This window comes from Anas platyrhynchos, chromosome Z, assembly GCF_047663525.1.
Source record: "Anas platyrhynchos isolate ZD024472 breed Pekin duck chromosome Z, IASCAAS_PekinDuck_T2T, whole genome shotgun sequence".
In the NCBI taxonomy this organism is placed as follows: domain Eukaryota; kingdom Metazoa; phylum Chordata; class Aves; order Anseriformes; family Anatidae; genus Anas; species Anas platyrhynchos.
In genome coordinates this window covers 37,616,223-37,635,276 of record NC_092621.1, presented here as the reverse complement: position 1 = coordinate 37,635,276, position 19,054 = coordinate 37,616,223, and the positions used below count along the sequence as shown (strand labels likewise).

The 19,054-nt window shown below is 39.0% G+C and overlaps 1 protein-coding gene across 8 annotated transcripts in view; it reads left to right on the top strand.

The window, feature by feature from the left end:
• The window catches only part of PIP5K1B (phosphatidylinositol-4-phosphate 5-kinase type 1 beta), a 113,216-nt gene that overhangs the window by 42,275 nt on the left and 51,887 nt on the right, over positions 1-19,054 (top strand). For all 8 annotated transcript variants that reach the window (XM_027446911.3, XM_027446909.3, XM_072031588.1 and 5 more), the window contains one exon: positions 10,825-10,955. In XM_027446911.3, the coding sequence (XP_027302712.1) occupies positions 10,825-10,955 (131 nt within the window). The remainder of the gene's footprint in view (positions 1-10,824; positions 10,956-19,054) is intronic.

Genomic DNA, 19,054 nt, shown 5'->3' with positions numbered 1-19,054 from the left:
GTTCTTTAAGAAGAAGCATCTGAATCATTCACTGGGTGAAAATGGGAACATTTCAAAAAGTGATAATCCTTTCTATGTGTATATACATCAGTATACTTTGGTGCACTGTAACTCTTTATGGTATTGTTTGGCCTCAGTAGAGTTCACAAAAGGATTACTAGCCTGTTCATCCTGGGGGAAGAAGTTGGTGTGCTTTAACCCTGGTGGGGAGCCACTCACTCGTTCCCCTGCAGCTGAATGGGGGAGAGAAACACAAAGGTAAAACTGAGAAAACTCGTGGGTTGAGCTAAAGGCAATTTACTAGATTAAGCAAAAGCTGCACATGTAAGCAAAACCAAACCAGGAATCTATTTGCCACTTCCCACCAGCAGGCAGATAGATGATCAGCCACTTCCAGGAAAGCAGGGCTCAGCACATGTGACAAGTTCCTGGGAAGACAAATGCCATCACTCCAAACATCCCCTCCCACCCACTTATTCTCTACCACCAGCTTTGAGCATGAGTGTGGGACTTCCCTTTGACTATTCTGGGCCAGCTGTCCTGGTTTTGTTCCCCTCTGGGTGCGCCCCCAGCCTCCTCGCTGGCAGGGCAGCACAAGGAGTTGAAAAGGCCTTGGCTCTGTGTGAGCACTGCTCTGCAGCAACTAAAACCAGCATGTGTGTTACCAGCATTATTCTCATCCTAAACCCAAAACACAGCATCATATCTGCTACTAGGAGGAAAATTAACTCTCTCTCAGCCAAAACCAGTACCGAAGGAATCTTGTTAATAACAAAAATGTTTGTTTCTGTAGTGTCTTTGTTGTGCAGTGCCAGTATGTTCCAAATGTGTCTTCAATCTACATAGATTAGTTCATAAGAGCTATTACAAACATCGGTAATAATTATACTTTTAAGTTTGGCTCAGTCAGGTAAAAGAATCTTTCTCTGGCAGACCGTTGCTGACTCTAGGGTAAAGCTTTCTGTAAGGATAAGTAGCCTGTAGACCTGTCAGTTGTATTTCTGGGATGTCAGATTCTTCAAGTATTTCCTTTTTGATTTTGTTTAGCTCAGCTAAAATAGAGGTAGGTAACGTCCTTATCTGAATTCATGAAGATGTTTTTCTTCAGTTTCCTATAACACTAATGTTTTGGCCCACATCCCTGGTAGAAAAAAATGTGCCTTGCCAGCTGCATGAATGTGAACACTTCTGAGGTCAAAAAAAGTCTTAGTTTACTAAAACATTAGGGCCTTGCACAAGCATTGATTAAAACATCCTAACTGTACAGATTCTGAAATCCATAACTAGATGAAGACAATGGGACAGTTTGTTTTGAATAATTCTTACTCATTAAGATGATATTTTAAATATATTTTTTCTGCCACCTCAGTCTGACATAGAAGCTCTTCTACCTTTTAATTGTCTAATATTTATTAAAGGTCCTTGAAAGATGACACAACTTCATGTTTTGTTTTTTTCCTTTTGAAAACCACAACCTTCTCTTGAGTATCCTCTATTTAAAATGATGTTACTAAAAATGCATCTGTAGGTCTGTTCAACTACAGACATTTTCTACAAGCGTATCTCTGGGACTTCTCCTGGGTTTTCTCTCCATCCATAAATTTCATGAAGTTAAGTTTACATTGTGAATACCGTAAAAACGTTTCAATCAGTCTAATCAAAGAATGCATTTAAAAGAAGAGAAGCTTCACAGTTGTGTGTCTTGGGAAGTTAAGGTACAGGATTGAAATAATTTAGAGATCAAAGAAATCTCAAAGTATGCAAACTCTGAAGGTACTTTGGGAAGGTGAAGAGGGTTGGTTGGTTGGTTTCACTGGATCTTGTTGTTGTTTTTTGTTTTTGTTTTGTTTTGAAAGAAAATGAGAAATCATTGAGAAGCTGAGATTATTTGCATCATTTGATGCCTGAGGATCTTAAGCAAAGTAGCAAGGAGACTTGACAGCAAAATGGAGTCACCAGACTGTAGCTTCTCATGGATATCAGTCACAATTTTGTTACTGAAATCTCAAGTATGCAACAGCCACTTCTTTTATTTTCCTCCTGATATTTTGCAGACTCTGTTGTGAGAATCTGCTGACATGCAATGCAGCTTTTGCATTTCAATGTCTTCAATCACATGGTTGTTCCTTAATCTGCTTTCTGACAAATAAAATTTCAGTAGTATTTTGAAACTTACTATGCTGGTAGCAAGAATGAGGTACAGACAGGTCTGTCAGGGCATGTTAAGTGTGTATAAGAAAATCACACCAGAATACATAGTGCTCGTTTTGTGGAAACCTGCTACTGGTTTACCAAAATCTGTTTGTAATCTGAATGCTGCCGTACATGCATATATGTGTGGCATGACTTTGTTTCCTGTTGTTAAATATTTTACAGTTCTACTTTCTAGTGTATTACAGCAAGCATCTTACGTAACCTGTTCAAAACTGCATATCATGTGTGAGTCACTTTGCCCAGGAGCAAAGGGAATTTATCTGAATACAGGAAATCAGCCACTTATTGTTAGAGCTTGCAAACATGTACAAGTAGCATTGCTGGATCACTGATGGCACTGGATTATGTCTTGAGTCTGATGTGTACAGATAGAATACTTGCTATTGTAGACAATGAAACTTCCCTCCTGGAGTTTGTGCTGCATTGGAATGTATATTTTCAATGGCATACTTCTGAGTGCTTTGTACATCTGTAAAGATATTGACAAAATTGGTTTAAATGGTTTTGCTTGTGGCAGTGGCTTCTACCAGACTTACCATACTCAATTTTATTTTTTTGCCTGGGGTGGAGGAACTAAAGTACTTGGATTCATGGCTACTTCTGAAGCTTTGGCATAAGAGTTCTGGAATAGAGAAATAACTAACTGAAATGAAAACCATGAAGTCAGCTGAATCCAATTTTTAAATAGGAAGGAAGATCATATTCAACTTGGGTGATAAAATCTTTCTGATAGTAACTGAGCTGGAAGTGAAAGAATCTAACATGGGTGTGTTTTCTTTTCTGGGAGAACATCCCAGCAAAATTATTAACATTATTAAAAAAAAAATACAAGAATACAGCTTTTGCCAATTTTGAACAGTAACTAGATAAGGGTGTGGTCTATTATTTATATTTTAGGATCATAGCGATTGATATGTTTAATATAGAAAGCACAGCCAACACTGTAGAGCGGCATGTAGTGCTGCATTACTTTGGTCTCTGGCACAGCTCTACAGTGCAAAGAAAAAGAATGGCCAAAGAACATGGCATAGACCAGTAGAATGAATAGCTTTCTGGAAGAGTAAATATACCTTGGATATTTTTACCCTTTGCTGCAGTCTTTCATTTTGCTAGGTCTGTGACACTACTTCTGCTTACATCTGGATGCCTGTCTGATTTTCTGTTTATTTTGAGTTATGAATTGCCTTATTGTAACAGACATTGTGCAGAGCTTTCATCTGGAGGACCCAGCTGCTTCTTGCAAAGCAGACTAGCAGCACAAGGTAACTTCTTCTGTAGGAAGAACAGCTTAGGAATGGGTATTAACCTCTGCCCCCAGCACCAAGATCCAGAGGTGAGGGGGATGGACAGAAGTCCATTTTGATGAAATGTGACCTGCAGCAGCTGGATAAGCAGCTGTCAGAGAGGTAGCGTAACCTTAAGGGTGAGTGAAGGGGTACCATGTTACTCCAAGTTGTGGAGAAACAGGAAAAACAGTTCAGTCACTAGTTTTCTAGTAGTCCTATTTTAGTGTCTCTGTCTGTGATTTAACATAAAAGAAAACTGATAGCTCAAATGTGGCAGCTGCAGAGAGCATGCTGGGATATGGTAGCCACTTACAGAAGCATCAACAGAAGCAGATGTAAGAAGTGTTGTCAATGGGACTTTAAGTACAGGAGGCACCCAAAGACAAGAAAGCTCTAGTACAAAAGCAATGGACTGTACAATTACTGGATGCATCCTGGATCAAATGGCAATTTCTTAATGTTAAAAAGGTGGTTGTTTTTTTTTTGCATCTTGCTTGAAGAAGACATCCTGTTTTTCAACAGGCACCCTCCTCAGGTGGTTTGGCTTAAGTGTTGACGCTATTTTTGGAGGCTTAGTTTCTTTTCAGGGGTCTTTAAAAACCATGTTTACGTAGAAGTTGTAGTATGTGTAGATTTCTGGTACTTATGGTAACCAGTATAACTGGAGAACAAATGCTTTCTTACAGTAGACAATTCAGATCTGTCCAAATCCACACAGCTATAATCGTTTTGATGAGTTGAAGCCCTGTGGATTTATTTATTTATTTTACTTCACTGCGTATGCTGCTTGCAGGAAGGCTTCTATATGCAGTTACTTTACACCAGTCCCCTGGGACATGGGAGCAATGTTTATGGTCTCAGCAATCTAAGTGATTGACAATTTGAAGTGTGTACATTGTGTCTTAGTTTAAATAACGAGTCAAGGAATATCTTTCATCAAAATTTTTTCCTGTACTGCCAACCTGAGCTTCTTTATGCCTCTCACTGTGGTTTCAGATTAGTGTAATAGATTTATAAGGTTCAAAGTGAAAATGCATTCTTAGGGTGTTACGAAATAACTGGTGTTAAGGAATTAAAGTCTATTCAAGCTCTAGAATCTTAAGCATGGGGAGGAGTGTGACCTCTTTCATGAGTTGTTTTCCAACTAAATGAAGATGAGTACCAGCTAGTATTTTAACATGGTAGCGTGAGGTAGACCACCAGTTCATTGATCTAGTCCCTCCAAGCAGCAGAGTGGGCTGGTGAAAGAGATAAGAGCAATCTTTTCTCTACGGATGGTAGTAGAAAGAAATGAACTAATAGCCACTGTGTGGAAAGCATAGCTGTAGAACAGTGTTAATCAATGGTGGTTTCACTTCAGATGCTGTCTGCTCACTGTCTCATTCACAGAAGAGGCATAAAAACGCATCTCTATCACTTCATTAAGCAGAGTTCAAAAACCTGCATTGTTTTACCTGTATTTATTTGACTTATAGTAGTACAGAGGGTGGGAGAAAGCAAATATCATCTTGCCTTCCAGAGTGATAATGAGGTGAAATTTCTGAGGCAAAGAGTATGACCATTATAGCAGCTGCTTTATAGCACCTGCAATAAGCCAGGCATCACCATCTTTGACCCAGAAAGTTCATAGGCTAAGCTTCAGCTGCAATAAAATGAGTCATAAAAAGGGCTAACAGATAAGCAAGGACAAAGTTTATATTCATGCAATCCTATATGACATTCCTAGGATGTCTACTTTTAAAGAAAGCAAAAATGTGGAATTACATTATTCATGAGCTCCTTGTGGGAGAAGAATGGGAAAATAGCTTTGTGAATAAGAGTAGAGGGAACAACTATAAATTAAATGAAGCCTACATTTCACACAATTCTTCTCTGTTCATGGTTTGTTTGTTTTTAAATAATTTGTTTGTTGACAGCAATAGCCCCATTCAGATACAGAGAACTTGTTCATACTTTAAAACATTTCTCTTAAACATGTTTACCATGTCCAAAGTCTTTGTTCACTGTGAACACAGTGGCTCGTTAAGTTTGCCAGCCATTCAAATCAGTGGCTAGTTAGGTTTGCTAGACATTTACATGGAAGCTGCAATGACCTTCAAATTGTAATGGAAATAATTATCTGGCAGCATGTAACATACTTGCTAGTAACTGTAGTACCTGTATTTCTGTTGTCCTTGAATTTTTTTCCCTGTTTTTAAAGGACATATTTTCATAGTCTTTTCAATAGCCCTGTACCCAGTTGTTAAATAGCTTCAGTTCATTTTTGTTGTTGTTACTGAACATAAACGGCCTTTACACATGTTATATCTATCTGGTTAATGCTTTTTTAATGAAAATAACAAATACAAGTTTTGGAGAACTAGCTTGAAAAAGAATATTTGTAGGAAGTATAAAAGTCCTGCTTATTGGATCATGCACAAACTTTATACCTAACTTGAAAGGATTTAAGTTTTCGTTTATTTTCCTGGTCTGAAACAATTTCATCTTGGAGTCATGTAGAGAGAGTAGAAGACCCATCTGTACAAAACAATACTTCATGTAACAGTACAATTTATGCTAAAATATTTATTTCTGATGCAGATATTCTGTATTCTGAACTGTGTACTGTAGTGTATTTTATCACCCTTAAGCCTTTCACTATGCTTTTTAACTCTGCATATCAAATCTCATCTCTATGGGCCTTTTAGCAAAGATACAGGACAAATACAGAGAAAAGATACAGTTAGTTGTGACAAAAAGGGGCAAAAATAACATTTCATCAGAATGAAGACTTTATTCTCTTACATGCAGGGATAAAACTGTGGAGAGGCAGTAGGCAGCAGTGGAAGAATAAAGTTTCATTTCCAGTATGTTCACATCATGGACAACCAGGCAGATGTCTAAAATAAAAAGTATAGGAATACTAAAGGTAGAATTCTCTAAACGTTATGAGACACAATAAAGATACTTTCTTGACTGAGGAGGAAAAAAAAGGCATTACAATAAGTTCCACTATTATTTGTTAATCCATTACTTTGACTTGTTCAAAGGGAGGTGATTCTCCCCCGCTGTTCTGCTCTTGTGAGATCCCACCTGGAGCACTGTGTTCAGCGCTGGGGTCCCCAGCACAAGAGAGACATGGACCAGAAAGTCCAGAGGAGGGCCACAGAAATGATCAGAGTAGAGAGGGAGACTTTATTGCAGACTTCAAGAATGTTAAAGGGGCCTACAAGAAAGATGGGGTGGGACTTTACCAGGGAGTGGAATGACAGGACAAAGGGTAATGGCTTTAAACTTACAAAGTTTAAATTTTAAATTAGGGTTTAAATTAGATATAAAGAAGAAATTCTTTACTCAGAGGGTGGTGAGTCACTGGCACAGGCTACCCAGAGAAGCTGTGGATGCCCCATCCCTGGTGGCCATCCCTGGAGGTATTCAAGGCCAGGCTGGATGGGGCTTTAGGCAACCTGGTCTAGTGGGAGGTGTCCCTGCCTATGGCAGTGGGTTGGAATTAGATGGCCTTTAAGGTCCCTTCCAGCCCAAACCATTCTAGAAGCCTGTGGTTCTATATAGAGTAATCCAGATAGGGTGACCCCACTTGTGTTCAATTTAAATGGGACTGGTGAATTCTGTCTGGGAGGATCCTGGAGCTCTTTATCACTATTGTACCTCTTCCTGAAATGTATCTCTTTTTTTTTCTTTGCTGAACTGTTCCCACTTAACAGGCAATTGGTGGCAGGTGGAAGAGAACTGTCCCTACCTGCTTTAAAATACTGGCATTTTGGAGAGATAGGTGGAGGAGGTAAGGGCAGAAGAAATGGGTAATTTCTCGATTTCTATGGCAGCAGAAATTGTAGTTATCCTTAATGATATACTTGCATGCCTTATGTCTTAGTATCTACATTTAACCTGAATTTATGTGAAAACATTTTCTCTCCTGAAACAACTTTTGTTGAAAAACTAGGCTGGGGAGAAACTATACCCCTCGCTGACTGTGGATTGAAAAGAAGTCCAGGGGTCCCACTACCAAGTCAAGAATGTGATTGCCATATGACAAAGCACTGAGCTAGCGTGCCATTCAGTATCTATTAGGATATATTCAGGAAGTGATTATATGTTAATTTTGAATAGGCAGGCTTTTTGCTAGTTCAGATTTCACTTACACTCCCTCAGCCAGTAGAAGGACAACCTTAAACAGCATGAAATTTGCTTTAGCCTGTGAGGGTGTGATACTTGCATTCAGCTAGGCAGCTGACATAACTGTTTATATGAATCAGGGAACTGATCCTGCTGAAAACTTGCTCTTGTATCAGCTCTTTTTTAAGTTGTCTGGCCACATAGATGTTGCTGTTGGCACAGTGTGATGGGTAGCTTGCATATATTTTGTGGGCTGGAGAGTGGACAGCAAATCTCTTTTTCAACAGCAGGATTAGAAGTAGGTATTAAATCAATAACACTTAGGATTTGAGTTGATCTGAGAAAAATAAGGATGTGTGCTTATGCCCATTCAAGTTTATGCTGTTAATGTTTCGGAGGTGGACAACTTCAGGCCTGACACATTAGGATTTGCAGTACTAGGGTCAGTAAAAGATAGTCCAGTATGAAACTGGCAACATTTTCATGGGTTTCTGTCCCACTGTCAGTACAAAACATAACATTGAGCACACCTGTACAGTAGGTAGGAATACCCTAATCAGTAAAAGGAGGATGATAGGCATTTGTTTTGTTATTCCACTTTAGGTAGCAAAGACAGTTGTCAGGGCATACATTATTTGCTATGAATCCAGTTAGTTCCAGGGTATATAATTCATGAACTGAAGTTGTTCATCTTCCTGATTATTCTCATTCTTTGATTTCTTAGAGCTTCAGAAGGTGATGATAACCTGGTAAATGATCCAAGAGTTGCTGCACAGTTACAGCTGATACATGGGCCCAAGGCAATTTTGTGAACATCCGCATGAGACCAGTATAAATATATATATATATATATATATATATATATATATATAAAATATTTCAGTCTCTACAAGGGAGAATTCTTGCCACAGAAGATTGCTAAACTTTATTGCTTTTTCTACAGTAGGGAGTATTTAAGAGGAATTGAAAGATATGAGGGTTTTAGGTTTGAAACTAGACTTTGCTGCTTTTATAAGCATTGGAAGAAGTGCCTGAGTAAGGAAAAATGAACGCTGAGAGTGGATATTTGCCATTTGCATTGGTAGACACTGACTTCCAATAAATATATATATATAAATAAATATATATATTTGAGCAGTTCAGCAGTGAAATGGATGAATCAAGAACATTTTCCCTAAGGCCTGAGGAGCAGCTCTTTTTCTCCTCCTTGGATTCCATTCTTAACCACAAAACAATAATAATAATAAACAATAGACCAAAACAAGCATTTGTATTGAGATAAATTCCAAGATTTTTGTTTTCATTTTAAGGCTTGTGGAAACAAAAAAAAAAAAAATAGCCTTTTGTAAGGGAGTCTTGGTTGACCAGCCTTTGTGAGGGTTGTTAACTCATGACAGTAGTTCATAAGCAATTGACCTGGGTCAGCAATTGCCTTCAGCATGCTGTAACTTCTATCAATTTGTTTGAAAACAGTTTTTAAAATATCCTGAATAATTAATAACATTGATTTTCTGTTAAACCCATTGCTGTGATTATGGGTGATTACTAATGTCACCCCTGAATAGGAGTGGAAATTCACAAGAAAATAACCTTGTAGATAAGGTCTGTATTTGCAGAAATCCTACAGAATTTTTTTTACATGCCAGAATGGTGATCCAGTACTGTCCTCTTGGAATCACATTACTGGGTTACCTGCATTTTTATTTGTTTTTTGAATGTCCTGTCTCAGTAAAATAGAGTACTGGTTTATCTGTGTTGTGTTTTCAGACGTAGTCCCGCACTGTGGCAGTGAACAGGATGGGGGTCCAGCTATGAAGCACAGACTCTTTTTGTATGTGTATTGGTTTGATCGAAGTTACATAATTACTGCTTTTGTTGGGCATTAATCATTCATGAATAGAGGCCTTTTTAGGAAAGAAAAATGTGAATCATCTTACAACACAAGCCAAATCTTTTTACTAGTCAAAGTATCAGTCTAAGAACGGTGGCATTGTTTGTTCCCACCAAATTGCCTGTTCAGAACTGTTATAAAAGTGCAAGTTTTGCTTGGTGTGCAGTCTTAATTAATGAGGAACTACACATCTCCATATTTTCTTTTCTAAAAATAAGCAGTGACTTTGGCATAAGCTGTTCTGAGAACTAAAACAAAAGTAGTTTTGTATACATAACTCTTTCTTATGTAATTCCCACTCATTTCTGAAATGTTTTTTGAGTGCTCCAATAGTTCTGATCATGGAGCTTCTGGTGTTTTTTGCTTTGCTGATACAATCTCTGGTTTGGTGGGTGGGAGACAAAACCTGAATACAGGCATCAAAATAGTGTCTTCAATTTAGAGAAAATATACCATGCTAAGGGAAGATATTTCCTTCCTCACAACCTTCTTTGCCTTCCCAATCATTTCCATTAGTCACTCTTTCCATATTTTCTTCAGAGTTCCTTTCCTGGGCAATTTCTTATCTTGACTCACTTCTACCATTTTTTTTATCCATCAAAGCAGGATTGTCTAGTCAGCATGAGAAAATATCAGAGATGAGCTCAGTTTGCATATATGGTGTCTAAAACAATCTGGCACTGCCCATTTGAACCCTTCTGTCCCCTGCAAACCTTGTTACTTGAATCTAAGTCACTTAAGTCTTTCACTCTCTGTGCATAGATTTTTATAGAGATTTTTTGTTCCTCATCACTTTGCTTTCTCTCTGGATTCCCCCCAGTCAGTACACCTCTTGTACTGACTGCTAACCAGAATTTAGTAAATACATTTGTACCCAGAATTTGTATGTAGAACAGCAACCAGCATAGTGACTTACACATTGGCATGCGTGTACATTCCCATGCAATTTGTAACTTCTTTTTTTTTTTCCCAGAAGAGAATGCATGCAGTTTCAGACTTGGGAAGGGGTTTGGATGTCTAATTATATTGGAAGTGTCCAAGTTAGAACCTGATGTCTACATTCTTTAGACAGTTTTAAAGCTCTCAGTCTGTACGGAGTATTTTTTTGTGGCTTTTGCTACAGCCTAGTATTTCTTTAAATTTTGTAATTGAAAAAAAAATCATCTCTGGATAAATGTTCTCTGCTCTTGAAGGCAAGGAGGTAAAGATGATGTAGCATTGTTATTATGATAACGATTATGTGTTTAGTGTATTATATTACTGATAAAGAAATCTGCTTGTAGCAAACTGATGCTTGAATTCTTACTTTCTATGCAGACTGCATCCTCAGCTATTAAAGGTGCTATCCAGCTGGGAATAGGATACACAGTAGGAAACCTCACATCAAAACCAGACAGAGATGTTCTTATGCAAGACTTCTATGTAGTGGAAAGCGTCTTCCTACCCAGGTAAGGACCAGCCTATTCAAATTACTTTCTTGCAGAATTTCATAATGGAACTCTACTTAAATATCTCAAATAAGGATTGGTTTACAATTCTGACAAAATGGGGTTAGAGTAAGCTTGAGGTAGGAGAACTTGAAAATGCTCCTGTCTTGAAGTTGTCATTGAAAATGTAGGTAGGGAGAAAGCTGGGAAGATCACACTTCAACTGAAGAGGTGAGGCATGTCTTATCTAGAGAAGGAAAATAATTGTGACACTTTCAGTTAAATGAGTTGTTAACTACAGTTGAAAGTGATTGATGGATCTATATAGCAAGTATTACACCCAGCGTTCACAAATGTAGTTTGGTCTCTGAAAACTGAGGATAGTACTTGCAATTTTCTTGAGGTTTTATCAAAATCAATGCAAATTCCAGTTCCACAGGGTTAAGAGTAACATAAGATGTTAGCTTTAATATAGCATTCTAGCCAGGATTTTAGCCTGTGACTAGGTTTGGCTCTTAATAGCATACTGCAAGTTGTGCACTATTACTGCCTTGCGTTTGGCAATGATGATGCAGAATCTGTAATAATACAGTTACACTGAGAGAAATCAAGGTCATCTTCATTTGTTGGTTCAGAAGCTGATGTACAGTGTCACGTAACTTCAAAGTTATTTATGGTATGAATAAATAAAGCAGGTATATGAAAATAAGAAATGTATTTCAAAGCCAGGAGGATGTATTCTATTTAGTGTTGTCTGGACTTCCAGAATTACTAAGTACTAGTAGTGTCCATTATTTTTTAAGGAGATGCTATCTATGCAGTAATTCCTGAATTTGGAAATATTTAAAGTCTTTTTTTTTAAGTTTGGTTCATTTGCAATTTGAATGTTACTTCATAAACAGTTTCTAATAATGTTCAGAGATTATTAATGTCACTAAACAGGAACTTAAACTGACCATGAATGAAATAATTGTAGTAGGTTGAAGTTGATCTCTACTGAAGTAAATTTTCTAGTTTCAACTTCTGATTTCCTCTGAACTGAGGTATCTTTTAAGGAGTAGGGGTATTTCTTATGTGAAAAGAAGCATTTACATTACATTTGTAGGAATCAAGGATATCCCATACCCTATGTTCTGTTGTTAACTAATGTCTGTACACAACTTTGTAGTCTTTCTCTTGGGGATTAGATAAACCTTGATACATTGCCTATGTGCATGTGTTTTCATACACTGTAACCTCAATTTTTTCTTTGTTAAACTGAGACATTTGCGTATCATGTAAATAAGTGTATTCTTCTGAAAAATGGAATGAGACATCATATTTGTAAACTTTGCAACTGTGACAGCTGTGCAGGATTCTGTAGTTGTTTGTTTGGCTGTGATACTGACTTCGTTGTTCATGAAACACAATGAGATATACGTGACAAAACTGTTTTATTATATAGCCAAGTTTTTTGGGGAAAAAAAGGCTTATCTGTATCTTTTTTAACATTGTTCCAAAAGGCAAGTAAGATAAAAATGATTTGTAGTCACCTATGAAACTTCCATGCTTCTACACTCGAAAAAGAATTTCCTTGGTTGTTTGGTACTGGTTTTAGGGGAGAACTAGGAGTGATCCCATCTGACTGAGAAAGAGAACAAAGACTGAAGTAATAGCCTGTTTGCAGTAACATGAAATTTATCATAAAAGCTGTAGTAGCACCTTTGTAGACAGATACCAAAAAAAAAAAAAAGGAAAAGGATATGAACAAAAGAAATGGCTGGATCAGCAAGTAGTCTGACTTGTTGGTTTTGAACAGCTGTCTAGTAAGCAGGAGTACATAATATAGTAACTCATCTTGTCTGTAACAAAGAGCCTTTCTACACATAGCTCTAGCTGGTAATACTTTCTCTGAAACTAAGAATTGGCTGTCCATAGCAGTCTCTTAAAAACAATCATGACACTTCATTTCTTAAACTAACAAACAAATCACAAATTTAAAGTCTATCTCTTGTCTTCACATAACATGCACATTCATCTAAAGTATTTTTGATCCAAGGTGGTATTAATTTGCATAAATCATAATTTAGTATTACATGTAGTGGTACAGGCTTCTTTCCTGATGGACAAGGGTACCGGCATTTTGAGTCTTTAACGGTGGCATTATATGGTTAATTCCTGACTCATATCTGTAGCTGGCTTCATTACCATAGCTGGAGGTGAACAGATAATATTGCATGTCCTGTCTGTTTTTGGCTTGGACTGGTCAGGATTGAAAGTTGTAAGTTCAAATTAGTTACACCAGCAGATGCAGTGGGCTGACTACTGTTGGGAGGTGATGAGCATCCAAGAGCAAGCTGAGGTGAAGCAATCCTTTCGCCCAATACCTACAGCTGGAAGAGAACCTGTCGAGTCAGTGCATCAAGCATGGTGCAGAACATTGTTACTTACCAAGCAAGAAGCAACATTTTTCCTCTTGCGTGGGGTATACATAATTTAGCTGCAACTCCAAGCAGGGTATTAGCTGATATTCCCCAGTGACATCCAGATCTGGCAGGTGTGATTTGGAAAGAGAAGTGAGAACAGTTGTTTTGCACAGTCGCAGGCACACCTGTTCTTTTAACAGCAAGATGAGCATTGTCATAGTGCCTGTGATAAAATAAGCCTGAGCTAGTAGAAATGCAGCAAAACAACAGGCTGTGTTCCAGTGAGCAAAACAGTATCATCTGAGCTGTTTTAGGGAAAAATAGCTAACAAACTAACAGTTGTTTTATAAACTCAGTAAGTGACCAAAGAGCAATAGTCTCTGAATCTCCCTCAGCCCCTGAAGTAAACCTCAGTACTGTCTGTAGCCCAGCTTTGGTAACCACAGGAAAATGCTTTCAGCACAATTCACAGTTACTGAAGGAGGGAGGAAAGAGGCAAGGAAAAATGGTCAGTTCAGAATTGAACATACTTGCACTACTTATTGTGGGAGCTGTTGTAAATCAGGATTAACCCGCAGATTACAGGTTTGCCTGACTCAGAGTTACTTTGTAACTGGGTTTAATTGGGTTATAGGTTATCCCAGATTCATTTAGGTGTTTGTTTCAGGAAGTGACTCTCAGTGAAGTATGGGTATCTTAGCAGAGTGAGTGGATTTGAATTGCAAAGTTGCTTGGTTTCATTTGTACATCGTGGCAACTGAGGAGGTGGGAAAGTGCCTTTGGTACTTTCTACTTTACATTGTCCCTTTTGTGACTTTCCTTTTTTTTAATAGGGAGTTTATACTGTGTTGCTTTTGGGAGTTAAGTGAGGTATTAATAGGGGTTGCTATAAAAGGGTGTATTTAGAACTACAGTCCAGACTGAGTTTAAATGGCACTGTGCAAATGTGCCCTTTGTGCTAAAAAAACAAATGCAGTTTGCAGTGACCCAGTTGATCCTGAAGACAGGACATCTGAAGTCTCAGCCTAACTCCCTGCATAGGCTGAAACCACAGGAGAAACTGCTTTTAAACACTGCTTTGAAAATACAACAGGGAGTTGCTTATCTGGTGCTTATCTACAGCAGCAATAGCTGGAGGATTCAGTGGGAAAGTCATGCATCCTGCCTGCTCTCTCTCTCCTCCCTTCTCTGTCCCATATTTCAGCTGTGTGGGGCTTTTTCTGGTCTTCCTGCATTATGCTCAGTGCCTCTGGCCTCAGTTGGAATCAGTTCATCTCTTGGTGTGACATTTTGTTCCCAAATCAATCATTTGTGCAATGTGGTTACGGTAGTATTTTGACAGCTATCTAATTTAAATTCAGAGCTAAGCTCCAGGTAGCATGGCCATGGTTGGAAAGCCTTGGTGCCAAGCTAACCAGCCCAGCTGTGTCTGGCACTGTTGGCTCAAGCTGGTCGCTGGGCCACGTGGCTGTGCAGCTAGCTGCCTGTGAACTGGGAATGTGGGCAGCTTGCTAAGCAATTCCAGCAGACACTTATTAGGTAGGCACATTTTCTGCAGTGGTTTGACGAGCCACTCCATACTGTCTGCCAACTTCAGCTAGTCGGTAGTATGCAGCTTCAGAAATTCAGAGCATTTGGAGAAAAGCAGTATGTTTCAGGCTTCATGTCTTCTTGTTTTCTCAGATACAGGCCACTGCTAAGCACAGTTGTCTTTGACCTTTTTTGCAGCAAGCTGTTAATCAGTCTTGTGCACTTCCCTCACTAATATGCTGTGTTTACAGGATCTAGACCCTGTATGTTATGAACAGTTGTGGTTTCTAATTAAAATATTAAGTCTGTTACATGTTTTTTGACCTGAATGTGCCCTGCAGCTACAGTCATTTGTACAAGGAACTAGTTCAATTGCAAATTGCTTTCTTCTGATGCTGATGAAAGATTATTCAGTGCTTTCTGCTATTTAATATCCAAAGCTTAATACTGTGGTAAGGTAGCATGTGAATCACAGCCCAAATCAGCAGTGGAAATTGCTAAGAAAAGTAAAAGTTTGGGCAAAGTTTAGGGTTTGTCTGGGTTTTACCTTACCTCAGAGACTGAAGTGTACTGTCTTCTGGTATGACACTTGGCCTTGGGAATGTCTTTGTACCAAACAGGTATCATAGGTTTTGTGATGGACCGAACAGTGTCTTTTTAATTGAAGAAGCATAAAATATTCTGAAAATTACATGTGAATAGATTCAAATATTCATATCAACACTTAAGTTGTTGTGTAATTTATGTGAGCATATCTGTTTCCAATTGGGCAGTTTCAACAGACAGCTAAGAAGGCTGCCTGACACCTTTTATAAAGAAATACTCTTTTTTTTTTTTTTTTAGTGCTTCAGTCACAGAGATATGCAGGATGACCCAAGTTAAAACACTTTTTCATGGTTTGTGAGTAGAGTGACAGCAAAAATAGGAGGAAGCAGTTAGTTTCCTGTTTCAAAACAAATAGTATTTGAAATGGTGATACTGTGGCAACAAAAGCAAAACCCACATTCATTATGAACTACTGGTCTTGCCCACTTACATTAGTATCAAATTCTTGGTAAACCTGAGATACTCTGGATACTTGTGTGGTTACATGACCTTGTAGGCCTACTTACCTATTCAAGAAGGACTCAGAGATCCCTTGCATTAAATGCGTCTCCAATTGTTTGTTAAATAGTCATATCATCATCATAAGAAAATGTCTGTGTATTCAGCTGTTCCACAGATACCACTGGCTTGACTTGTTTTGAAGTTATTTGCAATTCACAGGTCTACTCTACAGCTGCCTCTGCAGGGGACTGCTTAACATAGGGTAAATAGTAACCAAAAATATAGCAAATACAGTGAGAAGCAAGCATATTACCACTGGACTTTATCCCACAATGTGAAAAAAAGCAAACACACACCTATTTGTACAGGTAGCCATAATACTTATTTCTACCATATGGGAAACAATTGTTTTCCTGAAATAGTATGTAGGAAACGAATATGCCAAAGCTGTGCCTGAACTACATTAGCACTGGTCTATGAGTGTATTTGTTGTATACAGTTAGTAGCACTTGAATACATCTTGATGGGTTATAAATGAGCAGCTTGTTCCAAGAACGGTAGCACTGAGATTGGATACTCTTTGCTAGTTTTTAATGCTGGGAGCATTTAATGTTAGATGTTTTATTGTGATTTTCAGACTTGAAAAAAGTTGCTGTAACATGAGAGAACTGATATTCTTCTCTTCTTTTGTTCCTTCTCTTTACCTTTTTTATATACAAGAAGGTTATGTGTGGATACACAACTGTGCTATGACTACTTATTTTGTAAACAGCTACATCACAGAATATTAACACTGCTCTTTGCTGAATGCTTGTTATCAAGAGATGCAGCTCATCTTCCCTGCACCTTCAGAGAAGTGTGCTATCTCATGGGCACTTCCCACCAGGGTGAGGCCACAGAAAAGAAAAGCTGCCAAGGAACACATGTGGGTGTCCTGTTTAGCAGAATTTTTGCAAGCCACAGGGTTAGCCATTGAAAATATAATTGGTGTTAGTTCATTGTTAGTTTGATGTTGCACCACCTATATTTAAATCAACCCACATCATTTACTAGAAGAAAAGTTAAGATGCACATACTGTTACTTAAAAATACATATATTTCATAGAATCATAAATTGTTTGGGTTTGGAAAGGACCATAAAGATCATTTAGTTCTAACCCCCCTGCCATGGGCAGGGACACCTCCCACCAGACCAGGTTGCCCAAAGCCCCATCCAGCCTGGTCTTGATGCCCCATCCCTGGAGGTGTTCTACAGCTTCTCTGGGCAACCTGTTCCAGTGCCTCACCGCCCTCTGAGTGAAGAATCTATTCCTTACATCTAACTTAAACCTGCCCTTTTTAGGTTTAAATCCCTTATCCCTTGTCCTATCACTACTCCTGTCAGAGTCCCATCCCATCTTCCCTTTTACATACAGAAGTCTGCAATAAGGTCTCCCCAGGTCCTTCTTTTCTCCAGGCTGAAAAACCACAACTCCCTCAGCCTGTCTTTGTAGGAGAGGTGCTCCAGCCCTTTGATCATCTTGTGGCCTCCTCTGGACTTGCTCCAACAGGTCCACGTCCTTCTTGTGCTGGGGGCCCCACAGCTAAAGGCAGTGCTCCAGGTGGGGTCTCACAAAAGCAGAGCAGAGCGGGAGAATCGTCTCCATTGCCCTGCAGGCCACACTGCTTTTGATGTGATATAGTTGGCTTTCTGGGCTACAAGTGCACGTTGCTGCCTCATGTTGAGCTTCTTATCCACCAGTATCTCCAAGTCCTCCTCTCAATCCAGTCTTAGTCCTTAATCCAAGTCCTGCTCTCAATCCATTCTTAGCCCAGCCTGTATCTGAGCTTGGGATTGCCTCGTCCCAGATGCAGGACCTTGCACTTGGTCTTGTTGAACTTCATGAGGTTCGCACAAGCCTGTCCAGGTCCCTCTGGATGGCATCCCATCTCTCTTCACCACACAGCTTTGTGCCATCAGCAAACTTAGTGAGGGTGCCCTTGATCCCCCTGTCCATATCACTGACAAAGACATTAAACCATGCTAGTCTCAATACTGACCCCTGAAGAGCACCACTGGCTACTGATCTGCACTTGGACATTGACCACAACTCATAGAGTGCAGCCATCCAGCCAATTCCTTACCCACCGAGTGGTCCATCCATCAAAATCATGTCTCTCCAATTTAGAGACAAGGATGTCATGGGCGGCAGTGTTAAATGCTTTACAGAAGTCCAGGTAGATGATGTCAGTTGCTCTTTTCCTCTCCACCAATGCTGTAACCATGTCACAGAAGGCCACCAGGTTTGTTGGGCATGATCTACCTTTAGTGAAGCCATGTTGCCTGTCACCAATCCTCTCCTTATTTTCCATGTTCCTTAGCATAGTTTCGAGGAGGATCTGCTCCATGATCTTGCCAGGCACAGAGGTGAGACTACCTGACTGGCCTGTAATTCCCCAGGTTTTCCTTTTTAAAAATGGGGGTTATGTTTCCCTTCTTCCAATCAGTGGGAACTTCATTGGACTACCACAACTTCTCAAGTATGACAGAGAATGGCTTAGCAACTACATATGCCTTTAGGACCCACAAATGCATCTCATCAGATCCCATGGACTTGTGCACCTTCAGGTTCCTTAAATGGTCTTGAACCTGATCATCTCCTATGCAGGGTGGTTCTTCATTCTCCCAGTCCCAGACTTTGCCTTTTGGAGCCTTGGCCATGTGGCTGGAACTCTTGTTGGTGAAGACCAAGGCAAAATAGTCATTGAGTTCCTCAGCCTTATCCATATCCCAGGTGACCAGCTCTCCTGTTTCCTTCTGGAAAATATTTATTTTATTTTTTTATCCTAGATATTAAAATCTGACTTGCATAGGTTAACATTAATCTCTCCTTTTTGTTCTAACTACCAGTCTTCTACTTTCGTGTGGTCTTCAGGAAAGATTATTAAATTACCTCATAAGTTGCAATTGATTCATAAACTTTCCAAAGTCTGTTACTTGTCATAGCTCATGTACAGAGACTAGACTCCCCCAAGGTTGCAGGAATCAAAGCTGGTATTAAAAGTAATTTCTATTTCTTGGTAGATGCATGCTCTAATCTACATGAGAGGAAATTTATATGATTGCCTTCTTTCTTTATGGAGTGCATTTCTTTTATG